The following is a 21,585-nucleotide window of genomic DNA, read 5'->3' as shown; positions in this document are numbered from 1 at the left end:
TGCAGGAGGTAACCAAGGAGAAGTCTCCCAGTCAGCCAGCGCAGTCACTGACCAAAGCCCAGGAGGTGCCTGCGACCTGCTGCAGGTGAGGGATGGTCCCGGCACAACCAGAACAGCTCCATTTCATGCAACACCAGCTCTGCTCATTTTTAAAGCATTGCTGGTTGATGATAAAGTTCCCCTGAAGCTCATCTCCATACCTACCTCTTCTCCTGATGACGGTGACCCATCCTCCCTGATTGTGGTTTCCTTGCTGAAATAAATCACTTTAAGTGCACATTGTGCTCAGGGTCTCATTACTGTTCATCATCTTCTGCGCAACAGAGCTGTCACATCCTCGCAAACTCTGTCACCTGGGCGACACAGGAGCCATTTCAGAGGGCAGGCAGGTGGAAAGAAAGTGCCCAGGGCTTGACAGGGTACCAGCTTCCCATTCCCCTCATCTGCAGTGGTTGAATAGTGGGCTCACGCCCTTCATGGCACAAAAGCTCAGGAGAACAAAAGCAAGAAGGAGCAACAAGTGTCCAAGGTGGGATCAGTGCACCAAAGCCCCAGACAGATGGCAGCAGGAGTGGCACATGCACCTTGATGGCCAAGAGGACTTTCCTTCAGTGAGTTATGTCCCTGCTAGAAAACCTCCTCCAGAAAAAGTGGAACAAACTCTCCTCCCCCAGTTTGGAGGAGAAACATCTAAAGAAGGAAAGGAGGAAGAGCCAGGCATGAGTGCAGCAAGACGGTCACCAATCCTTCTCCAGGTGGAGTCTAGGCAGCACCACCCTCATCTGTGATGAGCTGCCTCATCAAAAATGGGTGCTTCCAACTGCACAAAGTTGCTCCAGATCAATCCAGAACAGAAGATTGGGTCATGCTGCACACAGTGAATTAAAAGTTCTTTGCCAATACCCCACAAGGACCCACCAGCCAACAGCAACACAAAGGCACCGTTTGCCTGTCACATCACTTTTGAAAGGCAAACAATCAGAAGGAGAGAAAGGGAGTGATTAAGGCTGCTGCTAATCTTGGAGCGTCCACAAAGATGGGTCTGCTGGGTTTTTATCAAGGACAGAGTGTAAGAACCACCAGCCCCAGATGGCCAGTGGTCCTGTGAGGGCTGGGACCAGCCTGGAATGAAAGGCCAACTCCCACAGGCAGGAAGGAGCTGCTCACCCATAGCCATGCGGCCAACTCCTGCCTCCCTGTGCATCAGCACAGCTCCCTGGGGAAAGAGGCTGTTTCCCTGCCTGATGTTTGGGAGGCTGCAAAGGTTTGGGTTTCCCACCAAGTACTCGACACCTACAAAAATCCTGGAGTGCGGCTGTGGAGAAGACACTGCTCTCATACCTTTCTCAAGTTCAACATTTGCGCTTGTCTAAAACTCTTCATCTCACTCATCTCATCACACCTTCACAGGAAAACACCTCTCACTGCTCTGGTGACCGTGGCAGGAGAAGAACCCCAGAAATGTAAGTAGGAGAAAAACCTCACAGATGAAGAAGAAGATCCCCAGAAATATAAGTAGGAGAAAAACTCCTCAGATGCAGCAGGAGAAGACCTCCAGACACGTCATCCATCACTGCCAGAAAGGATTCCCCAGGTGGTCCAGCTTTGCTCAGCTCTCCCAGCATCCCACCCCACCATCCCAGGCACCCTGCTGCAGCCTGGAGACCCCCGTGCCCCCTCCTGGCCCAGGGCACTCGCACACATGTTCGCACACGCCGGCACGGAGCGGGAGGGGAAGCCAGGCTGCAGGAATAACACAGGCACACAAACAAAAGAGCACAAGCCATTAATCTGGGTGAACCAGAGGAAATGAAATCATTATGTCTGCAGCTACAACATCCCGAGGAACAAATTTCCTGCCTGGATAATAAATGGATTCTTTTGTTTCACATTGGCCCCAACCACGTGACTCTCTTGGCCTATTCCTCATCCAAAACATCTTGCTGTATAAATACCCAGATGGGTTTGAATTTCAGCTGCTAAAAATATGTTTTAATTATAATAATATATAATAATAATAATAACAACAACAAAAAAAATCTGGATCCACAGGCTCCCCTCGCCTCCTAAACAACCTCTGAAGACTTTCCAGCAGGCAGGCAAGCAAACAAAAAGTCCCAAATTGCCAAAAACAGCTGAACAGTACAAATGCAGCCTTTAAAAAATGACTGAGGCACCTGAAAGCAGCTCCAGGTTAATGCTTGCAATAAATAATCCCTGCCAGAAAGAAAAATGATGGGTGCATGAAGATTTGAAGCACGATGGCCCAGAAGTATCTCCCAAGCACCTCCCAGCAGCAGGACGGGACCAAAGCCACACGGCATATCAATGACAGCTCCAACTTTGGGGCTTTTCTTCTGAGCCAGGTTTTCTTCTGGTGGCTCACTAGGGCTTGGGATTTATCCATTGCATGGATGGGAGGAATGCAAAATCTGGCCTCCTCTGGCTTGGCAAGGTCCTCAGCTGCAGGAGTCTCCAGGGATGCAGACCTTGAAGAGAGCTGGTGAATGACTGGTTCCAGCCGTTCCTTTAATCTGCAACTCCAGCACATCACTCACTTAAAACCATTTCTGCATCTAATTGCATATTTTGCTTCTGCTTTCAGCTTCTTTTTGCTCGCCTTCCCAGCTTCACCAACACATTGCAAGCACTGCAACAAGTTTCAAAACAAGAAGCAGTTTTGAAGCCAAACATCAAAGCGCCTTGGTGCACAAAGTCTAAATTGTTTGGATGTTAAAGACAGACCTCCACACAGGGAAACAAGCTCAAAAATTCCCTCCAGCTAGCAGGCAGCCATGGGAAGAAGATCCAATCAGGCCCACCATGCTCAGCCACAGCTCTTACTCAGGGTTGGACTTGTTCTCCATCATCCCAAACATCCCAGCACCCAATGACATCTCTTCAATTCCACACACACACAGAGGTTTCTGCTGCATCACACCAGCAGAACCTCAATTATGTTTTCCTTTTAGGGTCATCTTTAATTCCAGTTATATTTTGGATGCTGGGGAAAGCGTCCAAGAACAGTTGCTGCCTCATTTCTGTTGCTTATCGCTGCTGCTACTTCAAGGAAGGGGAGGGGGAGAAAAAAAAGAAAGGGAAAAAAAAAAAAACAGTCCTTGGAAACTAAATATTTACACACCCACATAAGCTAATCCCAGCAGATCCAAGGGTGGGAAGCCTATTTAAAAAACATCCCTAATTACTTTCCCATTTTAAAGGGAATAATCCGGCCATTAGCTCGAATGCTTTACTTAGGTAATCACTTATTTTTCAAGAGGAATAATCTGCCAGTGTGTGCACAGACAGGACAGGGGACTGAAAAGGCATTTTTATACCCTTTCCTCAGGTACAGCTGCTAACAGCCAAGTGGCACGGAGGGGTTGATGGAACCAAGGGGAGTCAGGAACTCAACACATGCCACCCTTGGGAGGCCACCCCTGGAACATGGACAGAGCCACCTCATGCCCTGACATCTTGCCAGTCCCTGCATTGCACCACTAAGAAACTGTTGGGAAAAGGGGGATTCTCAAGGCAACATGGGAAAGAAAAATGGGAACAGACACCAAATACCTCAAAAGGCCATCAGTCCCCTCACAACGATGCTCTGGCAAATGCCCCCATCCCTCTCAGCAGTGCCAGGAGCAGGGAAACACAGCAGGTTGATACTGCAAAACACTGATTTATCAAGAGCAGCCTTCAGTCCTTTTTTGCTGATGTATTAACAAAACATTCTCTTATCAGAAAATAAAGTGGTTTCTGCTGGAAAAAAAAAAAGTCAGTAAATCCAGACTTAGAGATGCATTGAAGGATTCCCAAAGTCCCCTGTAACAGCAAAGGAAAAAGCAGCAATTTGCTAATTGGCTGCTCGAGGAAAGGGCTGGAACCCTGAGGATGGGCAGAAGTTTGATTATAAGACACGCACGGTGGATCATTTAGAAAGATAAAACCGCGCTCGCTCTGCCGCAGCTAGCTATTAAAAGTGGAGAATGTTATTTCAGGTAATAAAGAGCAGGACCTGAGGACCAGCCTGGGAATTCAAATTTACAACTTGTATCAAATTCATCTGCTGTAAAACTCCACCTAGTTTATAAGTTTCTCACCAACTTCATAAAACATGTTTTATTATTATTGTTTTCTGACTCTCCTGCCTTAATAAAATTCCTCTCCCAGCCTGTGTGGGTGTTGCATTATAAACATTTGCACTTTGATTCATTCAAGACTGCAGAAAGCTTTCAAGGTAACCTATTAGGAATACTTTAAATGGTTCAAAGACATCCCAGTTTCCCCCAAATGCTGCAAAGCTTTAAAGAACAAAATAAAAATCGTGCCTTGCTGCAAACCACCTCCAAAAATCTACTGGGCTGGTGACTCAGGAGATGGGTGTGACCACGCAGGCCAGCTAGGAGGGGTCCAGAGTGGGAAAACACAGGAGTTATCAGGGCACAGGGTAAGGTGGGCCCCCACCCATCCCTCCCCAAGCCCCCTCGCCAGGGATCTGGAGGGATTTATTAACAAAAGATTCTCTTGGGGATGATGTGAGTGCATCCCACTGGTAGGAGGCAGCCAGACCGCTTTTGGGGATGCTGCTGAGCGGTTCCCACTGGTGGGAGGCAGCTGGACTGTTTTCAGGGATGCTGCCAAGTGGTTCCCACTGGTGGGAGGTAGCCAGACCATCTTCCCACAAGCTAAGGAGCCGAGTGTGCGAAAGCAGGGATTTCCTCATCCCTGATCAGCCCAGCGCTGGCACACAAAGCAGGGCTGGAGGGAGCACCCTTCTCAAAGCAGCCCTTTTTCTCCTGCCTCAGGCACAGCCCACTGAAGCTGGGGAGCAGCTTTCCATGGCTTTGAGCAGGCTCTGGAGGCAGGCTCTGAGCAGCCTCCCTGCCGCGGGCACACAGCAATAACCCACGCACGGCACGAGAATAAAGGCTGAGTTTTAGAGGGATACTGAACACAATTTGCTCATGCCCTTACAGCTCCCATCAGCCAGCAGACACCTCCTCTCCTCCACCAAGGTGGCTGCAGCATCCAGGGGCCAGGGGGGCACTGCCAGCCCATGGACAGAGCTCGGGAGGGCTTGACCTGAGCTGGGTGCAAAGAAAAAGGCATTGATGGCTTTAATTCCTGCACAGCTGCTGCTTTTCTCTGCCTGACTGAGCAAGAGGGAGGTTACCTGGCACAATGCACACAGCTCAAGGAGCCACACACCCCTCCCCAGGAAACACAGTACAGAACTGATCTTCCTTTATTTCATTACACCAGAAATTACCACTTTACAGTCCATCTCTGGTCACAATAACCTCATTGTATGTGACTTCACAGTGCCTCTGTTGAGTATCTGATGGGCTCAAACATATTAGACCCCTACCAGCAATTTCAACTCAAGGAGCAGAGCACAGGCAGCAAAGGCCAGGAGATTCACTCATTTGTGTGGAGCTTCTGGAAAGCTTCAGCCAAACTCTGCAGGCTGGGGAAGAGCTCTGTGCTCCAGGTTCACTTGCAGCCAGGTCATGCCCATAATTTCCAGGACTAAATAAAAACTGCTTTAAAAATAATCACAGCAGAAGAGCAGGGATAGAGTGGCCATGTGATGAGGGCAAACACACCTATGGAGCAGCCTCTCCAGCTCCATGGGAGGAAAAGGTCCTGAACTAGTCAAACCATTACAAGAAGCACTTCTGACAGAACAATTTTGACAATTTTGTTACTTCCAAACACATTTGATTCAAATGAAAAGCAAAGCCAGCATCAAACGGAGCATTCCAAGAGCATCCCACTGGTGCTTTCTCCCTACACATCCATCCTGTTCCTTGGGCATTTGGAAATAAGCTACAGATTTTTGGTGAAAACACCAAGGTCAGCCCCAGACGGCCTCCAGTACATGAGGCTGTCTCCCTCTCAGTTTCTCAGTTTCAGAGGGCAGGGAATGCCCAGGGCAGCCCCCCACAGCTAGCCCCATTCTCCTCCTGCTCCCCGAGGACAGTATTTCCCTTTCAACTCTTCTGCTGATCCCCAGTTTTCCTGGGGAAGATGTAATTCACATCCCTCTGCCTGTTCCGCGGTGATTTAATGTCTTTTGAGCAAAATGCAATTATCCTCATATCAACAGGGCCCTAGTGAGGCTGATAATGAGGCGGCCCCAGCCCCGTGGCTACGGAAGTGGCTGAAGCGAGCGGAGGCCTCGAGTAATCAAAGGCCCGTCCCTGGCCTCTGATCGCTGAAAAAGAAATGAAAAACCTCCATAAAACTTCAAACGCAGCCCTTCCCTGCTCCATCCCTCCACCTGTGGTGTGGTTTTAGCAGCAGGAGACAAGTGACCAGCAGCAGCTCCGGGTACCCCCCGGTTCATCACAGCCAGCTGCATTTTGGGTGTCACCTGCCAGGTCACCCACAGCAGAGAGCACAGGGACATCGACCTGCTGCTCAAAGCAGGCACAGCAGCCCTGTTTGCCCAGGTTTTGGGGCTCAAGGAGAAGCAGCCCCCACCCTGAGCTGAAGGTGACTTGCCCAGGGCACACAAAAAAAAGGAATCGCCCTGCTCTGCCCTTCAAACAGGAAGAAAATGGAGAAAGGGAGAGAAAGACGTGCACGTGCAACAGGTCTTGAGCTTTGCAGGACTTCAGAGCTTCCTGGGAGACAGCAGAGCAAGGAGAAGGGAACATCCAGTGGGCTACGCTGCCCAACCTCTCATAAAAATAATATATAGTCAGGCAAAGACACCAAAACCCAGCTGTGCTTGGAGCAATCCAAGGAAAATGCTGGTTGGGTCTGAATTATCCAAAGCTTGGTTCCCAGTTGCTGCTGGGATGGGGCACATTGGGTACCAGTGCATTGGAGAGGCAGGTGGGATGAGAGAAGGGCTTTTGAGGAGAGAGCATCACAAAACAATCCTTTGAAGTTGTGATGAAACCCCCATTAAGGATGGCAGGAAACAGCCTGGAAGTGAGGATTTCCACAGCCTCTTACCTATTCCCACCCCCCACTTTTACTCAATGCATAACAAATTAAAGCTTCATCAGCTCCAGCCACCAGTAACCCTGACTGGATGCCTCCCCAGATAATAAACATTTCCTTCACTAAATAATGAGCACATACCTGAGGCTCTACTGATGCCTAATTACTTGGCCTGGATACTTCAAAATTTTAAATAAATAAATAAACAAAATCCTAGAATCTGAGAATGGTTTGTGTTGGGAGAGACATTAAAGATCATCTTGCTCTAACCCCTTGCTATGGGCAGGAACAACCTCCACTAGATCTCAGTAATAACCTAAATAACCTTAATACTGTTAAAAATCACCAAGATTAACTTAATACAATTTTTTTTCTCCCCCCATCCAGAAAAACCTTGAAAGGACTCATCCTGCTTATTAAGGGGAATGACTGAGAAGAGAAAAAAAGCAAATTAACACTCATCAATTAACTAAAACCAATCTTAACCCTCACCTCCTCCAAACGACTGCTTTCCATGACCATCCATTGTGACATAAGTGCACAATATGGAGATGTCAACTATGGGATGCTCTGGGACTCCCTTCCTCCCAAACCAAGACCATCCCTGGTTTAAGTTGGAAGAAGTGAGGCTGAAGGACACTCATCTTCCTTGTCCAGGGCTCAGCACAAGCCCCTTCCCCTTTGAACTGCTGCCTCTGTGATTTTTCACTGCAGGGCTCCCAGCAGGAACTTATTAAAGCCAGACCAAAGCACGTCTTGCTTTAATAGTAATTAGGTCACCCTGGGTTGTGGGCTTAGCAGGCAAAACTATAATTATTTAGAAACATCAAGTTTAAATGCCAAAGATTCTTAATGGAGCTGAGCTAATTAACCAATTTCAACTAAGTAACTGATTAGCTTAAAAAGAAAAAAAAGATAAATCAATGATCATAGACAACAACATTTTCCTTTAACAGCCTTTCTTGCAGCAATCCTCAATTGCACAAACTGAGCCCAACAACCCCTGCTAACCAAATATTATTGTAATTAAATATTCAACAGAAAGCCTCTTCAATTATTCAAAAGACTGATAACACTTGGTTATAATTGGGGTGGTGGGAGAGGTTTCCAGGAGCAGGGATTGCGCTGACGCAAACCCACGGGTCGTGGCACCAGCACAGGGCACCCCTCCCGTGCCTGGAGCCAACCTGGGAGCAGACGGATGCTCTCCAGCCCCGAGGTGAAAAAACAGACCAGATGGTGCACAGGCTTTCTGGATTCCTGCTATTAGACCAGAAATTTAGGGGACTAATGGCCAGTTTCCAGGTTTCACACCGTTTTCCAATGGTAGCGTTATTCCCCTGACAGAGGGCTGGGATGAAAAGCAGGCCCTGGTGTATCATTATAATTCACTAAGCAGCATTACCATAGGAAATTACAAATTAGCTTTTCAGCAAAGTATACAGACGTATTTAGATTAGCCATAGAGAAACTACAGAACCTTCCAGCCCATTCATCAAAGCTCTTGTAGCTCCAACTTTCAGGGAAATGAAACAATAATAAATATTGAGCAGGGAAAGTTAATCTCCCCTGAACGCACTTCAATAATTCAAAAGTTGTGAGAAATAAATAAATAGAGCACAGATCCTTTCGTGCCTACAAAACACGTGTCCTGTTTTTCTCACTATTTTTCATGATGTGACTTGGTGGGAAAATGGATGGTGACCAAAATAAAAGCGCTCCAAAAATTCAGCTGTGCTGTGAGCAACATTTACAGGGAAGGAGGGAGCCCATCCACACTTGCCACTTATCTGGAAAGCCGTGGAGCTGATTTGGGCAACAGTTTGCTCCCATTGTCCCTAAGGAAAGGGCTGTGTTGCCTCTACCTGCTGTCTGCATGCACTCTGTGTCTGTTCCCTTCCCTGCACACTCCCAGGCAGCCTCTCAAGCTGCTCATTTTTGGAATGTCTGTGGGTTTACCCCTAAAAGCTGAACAATGCAACAACCAGCTCAGGGTCCAGGGGCTACCCAAGGTCCTAGCTGTTTCCTGACACTACTCTGCCATCACTCCATCCTTTTTCACACCCTTCTGCTCCCACACCAACCCGGGACTTCTGTAAGCAACATTCACTCCAACCTTCCACCATTTCAGAAGGAGATTCCTTCCCAAATTGCCACCCAGCCAACATCCAACCTTAATATTTGCCTTGCCCAGGTATTGATACGTGCATCAACCCTCGACAGCTCTGTCTGCAGCAGAACAAGGTCAAACTGAAATGTGCTTTCAAATCTTAAGGAATATTTGGGGAAAGCATTCCCTCCTGCAACCCCAAGTATTTACCCAGCCTCGCTGTGCTGTTAAATGGCTCCTCACACCAACGCTGTCTGTTTAGAGGGAACAAAGCACCACAGTGCCCTTTGGGCAGCACCACACAGTTTTGGGGTTGCTGTAGGAAGCCCTTTCCATGTGTGCTGAGGTAAAAAAGCCAGGAGAGGTAAAAAAGCCCCCCTTGAGCTGGCTGGACTCAGCCAGGGCAGTGCACACACACCACAGGAGCCTCAGCCTTGCTCTGAGCATCACCTCCATCAGCCTCATCCCACAGCACTCCCACGGCACCAGGACCAGGGTCTCTGAGACTTTGCTGACCTGATTAGCACCGAGTTACCCACTGCCCAAGGTACCATTTCCCCTTTGCATCAAATCTGAGCATTTCTTTAGCTTACAAAACCCATCTCTGCTAGAAATATCTATTACTCAGCACCGTAGCCTGGATCCAGATCCAGACAAACACATTTAGCCTCTTTCATCATCCAACATCCATCTTTTCTTCTGATTTCTAAGGCCAAGGAAGGGTTTTATTCCATCCTGTTGTGTCAGGAGCTGCACCCAAGATGGGTGAGAGGACACCTAGCAAACCTTCATGCCACAGCAGTCAGGGCCACTTAACACACAGGAGAATGTGCAGCACTCCAATATCCAAAAGAACAGGAAAACACAGTCCCCACCTTCTCCGTGAGCACAGATACCAAGAATTATTTAAAAAAAAAAAAAAAAAAAAAGGCAACATAAGCACCTGCAGTGTCAGGCCCCTTTTCCATGACTTGACAAAACACTTTCCCTTCAGGCTGACAAGATCTGGGCTCACTCATCATGCCAAGAATAAGGGTTTTCCCCTTAGGGCTTTCTTTTTTCCCTCAGTTAGTGTGAGCAAAGAAAGCAAGAGTAAACGGACAGCTGAACAGTACCACTTACAAATTCCCATGAAGGTTACCACTTGCATTTGCAAATTCCCTCCTGAAAACTTATTTCTAGCTTCTCCTTGAGAAGGGCTCAGCTCGGGGTGGAGCAGCTGGGCCAGAGGTGGGAGCCCAGAGGGTGCTCAGGGAAGCTCCCAGCTCGGCACTGGCTCCGCTCCGGCGCCTGGCAGAAGCACAGGAAGCCCAAAGGATGCCTGCAACAGATGTGTGCATCCTGAGCCAGCAGGGAGGAGAGAGGGCAGGCACGGAGCTCTCCAGTCAAACCCCATCCCTGCTCCTCGCCCAGGCAGCAGCTCTGAAGCCGGTGGATAAGCAGGGGAAGAAAACTAAGCTGGATTCATCAGCCCCAAGCAGAGCTTTCCACCTCCCTCCTGTGCTCTGCTTATCGTGATGCTGCAAACACAGAGAGAAGAATCTGTGTTTTAAAAGAGCAGGCACGAGGCAGGGAGATGCTGGAGAAGCGAGCAGGCCAGGCAGGTGAAGCAGAGTACGTGGAGGAGCTGCACCAAAATGGTCATCAGCCCCATCTGACCTACCAACAGCCCCAACCCCAGCTAAAACATGTAACATCAGTCCATTACCACCCTCTCTATATGCTAAATGGATTATATTTGGTTCAGCTAACACGAGAGAGAGCACGCGAGCGGCTCCTGAGTGATTGCAGGGTGTGGGAGAGACAGAGTATTTGGTGCTGTCATCTTCTCACATCCTTCTTCCTCTTTGCAAGCCACAAAAAAAATTTATAAATTACTACAAGCGTCCAGGTGTCCAGCAGAAAAGGGTCAGCTAAGCCACAGGATTTAGTAAAAAATCAAGGAACCATAAAAAAAGTCAGGTAAGTGACTCTATTACATCCAGCTTCGTGTGCCACAGGCAATGAGTTAGCAAGGTTTTATGGAGAATAACGAGGGTGGTTTGGAGGCAGCCGTGCCCTGACTCCAGCTGCATCCTCCTCCCCCTCCAGCCGGGTCCAGACCCCCAAACGCCTCCCCCACCATCACGCGAAAAAGCCTTTTTGTCTCGTTGGCTGATTTGGGATGCAGGGAGCCGTGCCTGGCTCAGCAGCCCCTGCAGCCCAGGGCAGAGCAGGGCAGCAGCCGTGCCTTTGCCGTGCTGTCAGAGAGGGCTGCTGGCTAACCCTGCCTCGCCGATGCTCCAGGGGGAAAGCCAGAGCCCAGGGCAGGGCAGGTCCTAGGAGATGCTCCAGATCCATTAGAGAAAACCATGTTTCAATCTAGCAAATTCAACTTCTGTATCAAGAGATCCAGTAAGATTTAAATAAACCTCATTAAAAGGCATTTTCTTTACACAACCACATCATTAGACTCTCGCCTTAACTCCAAATCAGATTCGATTGCTCTACCTCAGAATTCCCCATCCAAAATTTTCCCTGAAATCTGAGATCCCTCTACTTTACTATCCAAGCAACTTCCTCAGCACAGTAGAAATGTCACAGCTCCTCGACAGGTATGGTCCTGGGCAGGGACACTGACTCTGCCAGTGCTCCCGGGGAGAGCTGGGGAACACCCTGGGTGACACCCAGGAGTGCCCCGGCACCGGGAGGGAGCCGAGGTCTCGCACCCAGCCGCAATTCCAGCAGTCCCTCAAGCGCTGGGGCTGGCAGCCGGGCTGCTAACAGGTCCTGCCCCTTCACGGGCGCTTCGGCACGGCACCAGCACTCCCGCCGCCAGGTATCCCTGCAGAGACGGCCTGAGGCAGCCCAAGAAGGACGGAAAGCAAACACTGTGCCAGCCGAAAGGCAGCGGGAAGGGGATGCTGCATGGAGCGGGCCTGCAGCGATCCAGCAGCCGCGCTTGCGAGCGGAGCGGAGCCGTGGCCAAACCGCACCGGAGCGGCATTCCAGCTCCTGAATCCTCGCTGCCCGAGCTGAGCCGGAGTCTCCTGCCATCAGCTTGCAGTTCGGCCGCAGCATGCTCACATTAAAAGCCGCCGAGGAGGGCCCAGCCCCAGCGGTTCCAGACCCCGAGCATCACGTCCCGCACCCCGCCTCTCGCTGCTCGCAACCGAGCCGTGCACCGTGCCCGCAGCACCGCTCCGGCGCTGGGCAGCCCTGCCACGGCCCGCTGCTGTACCACCAAAAAAGGTGGCAAATAGAGACAGAAAATAATCGAAGCAATACACCAAGAGCCACGCCGGGCACGGAGCAGCGGCACGGCACCAAGGCTGTCCCAGCAGGCCAGCCGCCCGGAGCCTGGGGCTCGGCTGCAGGCACCGTCCTGCTGCCCAGCAAACCCTACGGCCAAGCGGGACATGGGGACAAGACCCCAGCGCACCGGCACGGACCGGGCTGAGAGGACGGGCACGCACCTGCTCCGTGGCTCCAGGGCCGGGCAAAGCGTTCCCCGGCTCAGTCCGTCCCCAGAAACAGAGACCGCCTGCCCGCGGCTCCTGGCGCATCCCTCCTCCGCCGGGGCTGCGACGAGGAGGGCTGGCACAGGCGGCTCCGCGCACCGCCACGGCCCCCCGAGGCGGCCCCGGGGACTAGAGGAGACCCGGACGGGACTCCGGAGATGGCCCCACCGCGGCGCCGGGGACCAGGAGGGAACCTCGGAGGTGACCCCACCGCGGCACCGGGCAGGGCTCCGCAGCGAAGGGGAGCCCAGCCGCAGCTCCCCCCACGCGGATGCGGGCGGCTTTCCTCCTCCATCCTCGGCTCCCCTGCCGAGGGCACGGGCTGCCAGCACCGCCCGCGGGCCGGGTAACCCGGGCTGGCACAAGAGGCCACGGGGCCGGGATCCAGCCCGGAGCCGGTGCCGGGATCCAGCCCGGAGCCGGTGCCTCACGGCGGGGGAGTCGCTCCCTGGCTGCTCCCAGCCGCAGACGCCGCGGGCGGCGCAGACACCCTCGGCTCAGCATCCCACCCGCTCCCGGTAGTCCCGGTCGCCGCTCACCTTCCACGGCGGCCGCGGCGGCGGCCAGGCAGAGCAGCACCACCAGATCCGCAGCCATCGCCTCCTCGGGCCCCGCAGGCGTCAGCCGCTACCGGCGGGCGGCCGTGAGCGGGCATGGGGGGTGCGTCCGCGGGCCGGGTGGCTCCGGGGCAGGGCGGGCCGGGGCCGCGGACGGGACGGGCCGGTGGCGGTGCCGGTGCCGCTGCCCGCCCGCCCGGGTCACATCGCCGCCGCGAGTGGCGCGCGCGGCCACGCCGCCGCCGGCCCCCGCCGCCGCCCGGCCCCGCCCCCGCCGCCGCCCCGCCAATCCCCGCGCCCGCCCGGCCACGCCCCCGCCGCCGCCCCGCCAATCACCGCGCCGCGCCCCGCCTCGGCCACGCCCCCGCCCTCCGCCAGCACCCGTGCGAAGGGGGACGGCTCCCCCTGGCGGCCAAAGGGCGCCCCTCACGCCGTGCCCGCCCGCAGCGGGACCCGCGACGGGGCGGACCCGGCCCCGCAGAGCCGGGACCCGCCGGGCACGGGCGGCCACAGCGGCGGGGACGAGCCGGCGGGATGGCAGCAATCCCGCTCCCTTCTCCCACCCCCAAAGGAATCTGGAGGGAGCCGTCAGCCCCACAGAGACGGGGCCCCTGTGGCAGGGTGGCCGCTCCCCTCAGGCTCAGACGCCGCGGCCGCAGGGGTCGGGCACAAGGCGGGGCCCCCTCCGCCTCCTCGGGCATCCTCCGCCGGGCATCGCTCCGGGCACCGCACCACATGGGCACCAGGGAGCAGCGGCCTGGCTCGGGGGACACCGGGGTGCTCAGCAGCCCTCAGCAGCAGCGCCGTCACTGCCAGCCCACGGCCGTTCCCTGCTGCCCACAAGCCCAGCCAGGAGCCATCTACAGCCACAGCCTGGAAAGGAACCGCACAGAAGGACGCTCGCCCGGCCCCGCTCGCCGCGCGCACCCTCGGCAGGGCTCGGCAGCCCCCGCTGCTCCGCTGCCCACCCGGGAGCACAGCTGATCCTGCCCTGCTCGCCAGGGATCCCGGCACACGCGGCTTAGGGAAAGCAGAGCGGGCAGCAAGCGCTCATTCCGGTCACGGCCGCCGCCACGGTGGGACCAGAAACCCTGCAGAGACACCGAACGCTGGAAAATCGTCAGCTTTTCAGGGAAAGAGCGTGCAAAAAACCAGTCAGAGGTGCCACGGGAACAAGAGTTTTCCTTTTGTGGTTGTGCAAAATATATTTGCAAGCAGCTCCTATTCAGCTGAGCAAATAACAGAAAAAATTGCCAAGAACCTTCTGGCTAAGTTTTAAGGAAATTTGCTTTCATCTTGACAACCCTTCTTCATTTCCTTCCCATGAATATCTCAGCAATCCAGTTTACTCACTCAGAGGATCACAGAAAGAAAACTGTGAAGTAAATGTCAGTATTATTTGCATCTTTATCCAGTCTGCCATAAAAGCAACACCATGTTATTTATCTGATCTAGCACAACTCAGTAACAGCTCAAGTATAGAATATTCATGATGTGCAAAGCAAAAAAATGTTAATCGTTTGAGAATACAAGAGGCAAAGAGCTGAGCCTGTGAGTTATCCAGAGAAATGCCTCATTTTGGGGAGGGGGGGTTTCCTCCCAGATAATAGTTATCAACTGAAAACCTTGCATTCAGAAACTAACATTTGACCAAAAAAAGCCTGACAATTTCTGTAGGGTAAAAAAAAAAGAATAATACATCAATATTCTTCTGATTTCTTTTCAGCTGGCCAAAGAGTTGGCTGCGCTGGGTGAAAGCCAGCTGTGTTTGTTCAAAATGTTTTCTGTTCTGTCAGCCTTGCTCCGAGTCTCCCAACAGCAAGGCTTTGCTTCTCCTGGAGGACACGTCCCCGAAAAAGCTGTGTACCATCTGGGGGTGGGAGTGGGAAGGTGGCAGCATCCTGTCACAGGGCCACTCTTCCTTGCACACCCAGCGGGATTGTCACCGCCTGCCCCAGAGACAATGCCCACCAGTGTCCCCTTGGAGGGCACATCAAGGGCATTAAACCTGATGGGGTTTTGGGCACATTTTGCTCTATTTTCCTCCCATGTGTGGGAGGCAAACACCCCACAGAAGGCAAAACCACCCTCTAGGCTACCAGCAACCTGCAGTTCTGCCCACCAGGCCCCTGTGAGGGAAGGACGTGGGGCACAGAGCTGCTCAGAGCGTGAGCAGCCCTGCAGAGGGAGGGCTCTGGGTGCTGCTGTGCCCGGGGTGCACGGCCAGACCCTCAGTGCTCACAGCCCCCAGCACATTGAGATGGCAGCAGTCGGCTGCCAAAATTAGCTCTGTCTTAATTAACAGCTTTGCCTTTGTTCTCAGATGCTGCTTCAGGAGATGCCAAAGCCTTTGTAGGATGAAGATCTGGGATCCCAGTAAAAGGAAGCATCAAGACTTATCATATGGCGCGGCACAGATCTCCTTCTCAAAAAACCCTCGTAACCACCTTCGAGAGCAGGGGGGTCACAGCCTGTGCCAGTCCCTGGTCATCCCCGCCACGCTGGCTGTGACACAAACATGAATCCCACCAGGCCATCCTTGTGCAGCTGGCGGCAGCAACCATGCTACAAGGGAGGCTCTAGAGGGGTCACCCCGAATTCTTGGAGCTGGGAAGCAGCAAGCCCACACTCTGGGAGCCTGCAATCTCCTGTCACAGTAGGTGGAGGGTGACCAAGGCTCCTGCCTTGTACCAGAGCTGCCACCCAGCTCAGACCTGGAGCTCGCTGGGATGGTGCCCTTGATGGCAGGAGAACCCTGTGAGCCACACACTAGTGTAGGAGCAGCTCAGAGCAGATAAAGGTCAAACAAACCTCCCCTGCATCAGCCTCACAGAGCAGCAGAGCTGGCAGAGGACACGGCAGCCTCCCCAGCCAGGACAAGCACAGAGCTAAAGCAGCCATGACACTCCCGGGTTATTTTCCAAGCCAAGGCCAGGCCTGCAGGGAGGGCAGGAAGCTTTTCACACAGCGCAGGAGCACTGCTCCTGCATCCCTAATCCTGCCAAGGCAGCTCAGGCTGCTCCCAGCAGCTTGCCTGTGCATTAATTGTAGAGGAAAAACCTGCACCTACAGCATCCTCCCAAGAGTCAGAGCCTGAGGAGCTGGTAAATCCTCTCCCTGATAAGAGAGGCACATCCTTTCAATATTCCAGCACTCCAGACTTGTCTGTTGTGCACCACATAACAAGAGACAGGTAACAAGGGCAATGTTGGCAAGCAGCATCCAGCCACTGCAGCACCTTCTGCGCAGCTGAACCCCTTCCTGAGAGTCTAAATAAATGTAATAACATTAATTAGCAGCATTAAATGCTCAACGTATTCAAGGCACAACTCAGCCTCTTGGCACAGTGCAACCCAAACTGCTTACTGTTCTCCTAGGGGAAATAACCTCAGGGAGGCTTCTGGGCTTGAATACCATTGGGAAGCTGAAGGGAGAGAGGGAGGGAGAGAAGTTATTGTCCTCTCCAGGCATTCACAGAAAATTCAGGTGTCTTATCAGAGCAGAAGAAGCTGTAGGAAGGACAACTCTTTTGTCATGTGAACAATTTGAGGACTAAATTGAAGTGAGACGTGAAGAAAAAGTAGGTGAGATGAAGGTTAATTTGGAAACCAGAGTGAGAACAGAGGGAGCTGGGGTATGGAAGAGTCTATTAATTCCCTGGGCAAGAGAGGCAGCCTGAGCCGGGCCACGGAGTAACTCCTCGCGCAGTACGGAAAGATAAATTGCAGGTTCTGTGGTGGAATATTCTGTTTATTAAGTTCCAAAATAGGAGACAGTCAAGTGCCAAGTGCCTCGAGCCTCTCGGTGCCTGAGAACATATTAATCACTGGTGGGAGCAGTGTTCACACAGCTCAGTGTGACACCAAGCACCATGTAACAGGATGGGCACGCCACGCCCTCCCCTCCACACTGCCACGGAGATGGGGAAGGAGGCAGGGAAGGTGCCTGCTCCTCTAGAAATGGACAGCAAAGACAGATAAAGATCAACAAGTTCCTTTAGGAGCAAAAGAATTCACTCTGATTCATAGATGCTGCGATTTCTACCACCTGGCTTTTCCTCTTAACCAGGTCTTTCAGGGCAGTTGCAGGTCCCAGCAGACCTGGCAGCTGTGGGACAACACAAGCACAGATCAGCCATGGCACTTTCTCCTCGTTTTCCCTTTCTTCCTAGGATCTCCAGGTGGAAGGATCTCTTTGTTCCCTTTGAAGGCAGAGGATTAACAAAGGCAAATGCAAAAGAGAAAAACAAAAAGTCCTTTGTCTGAGGATGGATGACATCTTTTTATCTGTTTCTAATCTAGCTTCAACTTCCATTTCTTTAGGAGGGAAAAAAAAATCCAAAGATTAAATTTTATGCCAAGGCAAGCTATAATAAGTGACAGAAACACTCCATCTCCGGGTCCCTGCTAGCTCTGTGAAGTCAGAACATTCACAAGGAAGAAAGCAAAATATAGACAGACAAACACTTTCAATGGAGATTTAAAATAAAAACTCTCCTCATGTTCCAAATGCAAAAGCTACAGAAAAATATGTCGCTTCTCCAAGGAAATTTCATTATCTTGAAGCGAAATGCAATTTATCTTTGGAAGCTTTAAAAAAAAAAAATAGCAGGGAGGGGAACCTGCCACAAGAGTTTCACTTTATCTCAGCATTTGGTTTGTTGCAGTCTGAGCCGTGTTCCCATATCTGGAAGCACACAAAGGATGGGAAATTTTTAAGGTGCAAGTCCATCCAAAGAAGGAGGGAAGATGGAGAATGGTCCAGCCCACTCCATTTCTGCTGCTTCAGGGTCCCATTCAGATATTTTCCTACTGAAATCACACATCAGAGTGCAAAAAGCTGGCTTGGATCAGGTGCTCACCTCATGCACAGGAAACTTGCCATTTTTTCCTGCTTTATCGTGATGAATTTCCAATTGCCACCTTGATCAATGGTCCCATGAACACTATCATAAGGATAATATGATTTTTCCCCCAATCCTATCACTCACAGGGTAATTACATGGATGATTGCACTCAAGGACAAGAGCATGTGTCCTGCACCTTGCACAGAGCACACGAGTGCCTGGTACTGCTGGCATCACCAGGACACCAACAGTTTTTCCCAAGTAAAAGGAACAAAACCAAGAATATTCAAGGCTCAAAACCCGCTAGCCACACATACAAGGCAGTGATGTCTCAGCAGGCATTGCAGCCTCCCTGCTGTCACAGACACAGGAGGTGAAGGACAGAAGGACCTGCTGTACCCCCCTGGCCTCCCTGCACACCCCAAACCTCACACAACGAGTTCTGCCGTGATCATTTCACTGACTGCAAGAGAAACCTGCCTCCCAACCAGGTCTTTACCAAGCCAGTGCTCTGATAGCCCAGGGACACACGTGAACTGCCCCAGCAGTGCCCCTGGCCCCTCTGAACAGGGATCACAGGTACCACAGGGCAGTTGGCAATACCCAGGCAGCCCTGCCCCCAGTCACTCCCGAGGGATCAGCTGCCAAGACCACGAGGTGCCATGTCCTGGCTCCCATCAGGCACATCCTCCTGCTCAGGCAGGGGCTCACAGTCATGTGAGGAGCAGCTGAGGGAGCTGGGGAGGCTCAGCCTGCAGAAAAGAAGGCTCAGGGGGGACCTTCTCACTCTCTACAACTCAGAAGGTGGAGCCAGGCTCTGCTCCCAGGGAAGAAGGGACAGGACAAGAGGAAACAGCCTCAAGGTGTGCCAGGGAAGGCTCAGGCTGAACATCAGCAGGAATTTCTTCACTGTAAGTGTGGTCAGGCACCTTCACTGAAAGGGCTCTGCAGGGTGGAGTCCTCCTCCCTGGGGGTGTCCAAGAAACTCCTGGCCATGGCACTCAGAGCTCTGGGCTGGATGACAAGGTGGGGATCCATCACAGCTTGGACTCAATGATCCTGGAGGTGTTTTCCAGCCTCAGTTATTCTGTGATAAGCCTGCCAGTGACCTACACATTCCTAGCTCTGTTCCATGAATCTCCATCCAGGGAGGGCAGGAAGACTGTTTTCTTACAGGAAGGAGGACAGATAACTTTCAGGGACGGGATAAGTGCCCCAGCCCTCCACGGCACAGCTCAGGATGTCCAGGCACTCCACAGAGCCACACACAAGTGCAATTCTTACAGCAGGCTGCTGGAAGAGGGATAAAGGGAGTCCTCGCCAGGCTTGATTGGCAGGAGACATCAAGAACCCTTCAAGAGGGGATTTGAGGGAGTTTTGCATTTCAAACAGGGCAGGCAGGCAGAGGTTTACCCAGAGTGAAGAGGGAAGCAGCGAGGCTGCTGTTTCATCGGTTAACATCTGGCAGCTGCAAAGCTCAGAGATAATTCTGCCTCCGTCCTCCTGAGAGTTCGGATCTGGGAGGGATGCCAGAGATGTGGCAACTGGGAGGGGATGAAATTCCTTCACAGAATCCAAAACAGGCAGTGAAACATCACAATATTCTTCCTCCCTTTAAGTAAGTGACTCTTTGATGCTGACTGAGCCTGTGGAAATGTTATTTCTTTTTGTCTAAGTGGAAGCAGGAGGAGAATAGAGGGGGTGATACAGGTGGGGGAAGAAGAAACACAGCAGTTGCTTTTTTTTTTTTTTTACCAAAATCAGACCTTTTTGATCAAAGCCTGCAAAGGCTTTTTGATCAGAGTCTGCAAAAAAAGCTTTTAATTGTTACCTGTATTTCTATTTTTATAAAGATAATAAGGACATCAAATTATTTCCATTTAGAAATACCAGTTTACAGAAAACCAGCAGGAAAATACAGCTTTGGATTTAAAAAAAAAAAAAAAAAGGAAGCTAAAAGAGATCTTTCAGCCAAAACTTGAAACTTATTCAGAGGTAATTCTGAAAATTAGCTGTCATGTGTTAGAACAGTTTGTGTAAGACCATTTGTGAGCAGATTGTTTGATTGTGGTCACAAGGACAATCCCCACCTGAGCAGCATCCTGTGCTCTCCATCTCTCTGCCAGCTCTGCACTTGGGGTGGCTGTAGCCAGCTGGGGACAGTGACAGTCCTCACCGGGAATGGGCAATCCAGCAGCAAGGCAGCTCTTCAATTACAGAGGAAATTGTCCTAATGAAGCCTGAACACATATGCCTCTCTGCAGGCATTTCTCCTGTGTGTGCCACAGTTCATCCCAGCCCTTTCCAGGCTGCACATCCCTGGCTCCAGGGCATGGATGGAGGAAGAAGCAGCTCAGCAGGGCCATCTCCCAGAGCAGCATTTGAGGTGGGTGTCAGACCCCACACCCAAGCACAGGTTACTGGGATGGTCTGTCCCCACTCCTGCAGTCTCAGCACACCCCGAGATCCCCAAGCCTGAGCAACAGCAGCCAGATTTGGCCATGGATCTCCATGGATCCCTCAGACTGGGGACAGGCTCCTGGCTGGCACAAATTTGGGGAGCACCTGAGCAAGGAGAGCTGCTCAAAGCTTCACCCAGACCAGCCATCTCCTCTTCCCACTTACTCATCAACCAGGGAGGGAGCCAGACACCTCCTTCTGCTGCTGCTCGGGCTGGGGACCAGCACCCCGTGTCCCCTCTGGTCACACGGGTGGCTGAGGTTTTCCCCCACCAACCTCTGGAGGTCAGCAGCCGGCAGCACTGGGGCCCCGCACCGGCAGCTGCCGCTGGAAAGAAATAAAACCCGGCCCAGGAAAGCAGTGGAACTCGGGGAAAGACCCAGTTGCCTGGACACAAGATGCTCTCTACACACCATAGGTGACCCTAAACATTTGCAGGGGCTGGCACACATCCTCCCTGCACTGCTCTCCTTCCCTGCAGGCATGCAGGAGTGCAGAGCCTTCCTCATTAATAGGAAATGATTAATTTCCAAAGCCTGCTTTGCCCATTTAATATCTGCAGGTCTCGTGCCAATTTGTCCACAAGTGAGCCCCGTTCTGGGAAAAGGAATGAATCCCCATTTCACTTTGCCAGCCTCCAAAGTCATTTGCTCATTTCATGTCTGAAGGACGCCACAGCAAACCCTTTACAGCTAAATCATTACTGATTTTACAGAGGTTACAAGTTGCTGGTAATGTAAAAAAAAAAAAAACTCTTGGTGAATTTATTACACAGAATCTGACATTGTCCTGCATAAATCTCCATGTTCCTGGTAAATAACAGAGGTTTCTGGACAATGTGAGACACCAACAAGAACTAAGGCAAGAAGGTATGAAAGGAAGAATGTCCAGACCCCCTTGTGCAGAGCAGGAAAGGAAGTCCCTACTTTCACCTGGTCCAAAAAGGTAAAAACCAAAAAAAAAAAAAAAAGCAGCAGAAATCCTCCTAGGCAGGCAGGGAAAGGCAGCAGGTCTGTCAGGACAAGGTAGACACCTCCTCCCAGGGACCTGTTTCCTTGAGGAAGTCAGCAGCCTTCCACCAGGATATCGGGGGCCAGCATCCCTCAGAGTCACTGCTCTGCTGTCTGCCAGAAGCTAAATAGTGACAAAAAAAGG

General features: G+C 51.9%; 2 protein-coding genes across 2 annotated transcripts in view; one reads left to right on the top strand and one right to left on the bottom strand.

Annotated features, from left to right (window-relative positions):
* EPHB1 (EPH receptor B1) overlaps positions 1-13,374 on the bottom strand; it is a 77,664-nt gene extending 64,290 nt beyond the window's left edge. The window contains exon 1 of the mRNA XM_064435577.1: positions 13,107-13,374. Coding sequence (XP_064291647.1) covers positions 13,107-13,164 — 58 coding nt within the window. The 5' untranslated portion in view covers positions 13,165-13,374. The remainder of the gene's footprint in view (positions 1-13,106) is intronic.
* ANAPC13 (anaphase promoting complex subunit 13) overlaps positions 1-21,585 on the top strand; it is a 264,408-nt gene that overhangs the window by 173,854 nt on the left and 68,969 nt on the right. The window lies entirely within an intron of this gene.

This window comes from Passer domesticus, chromosome 11, assembly GCF_036417665.1.
Source record: "Passer domesticus isolate bPasDom1 chromosome 11, bPasDom1.hap1, whole genome shotgun sequence".
NCBI classification, from domain to species: Eukaryota; Metazoa; Chordata; class Aves; order Passeriformes; family Passeridae; genus Passer; species Passer domesticus.
The sequence above is the reverse complement of the archived record's forward strand: the minus strand, read 5'-3'. Positions and strand labels throughout refer to the sequence as shown.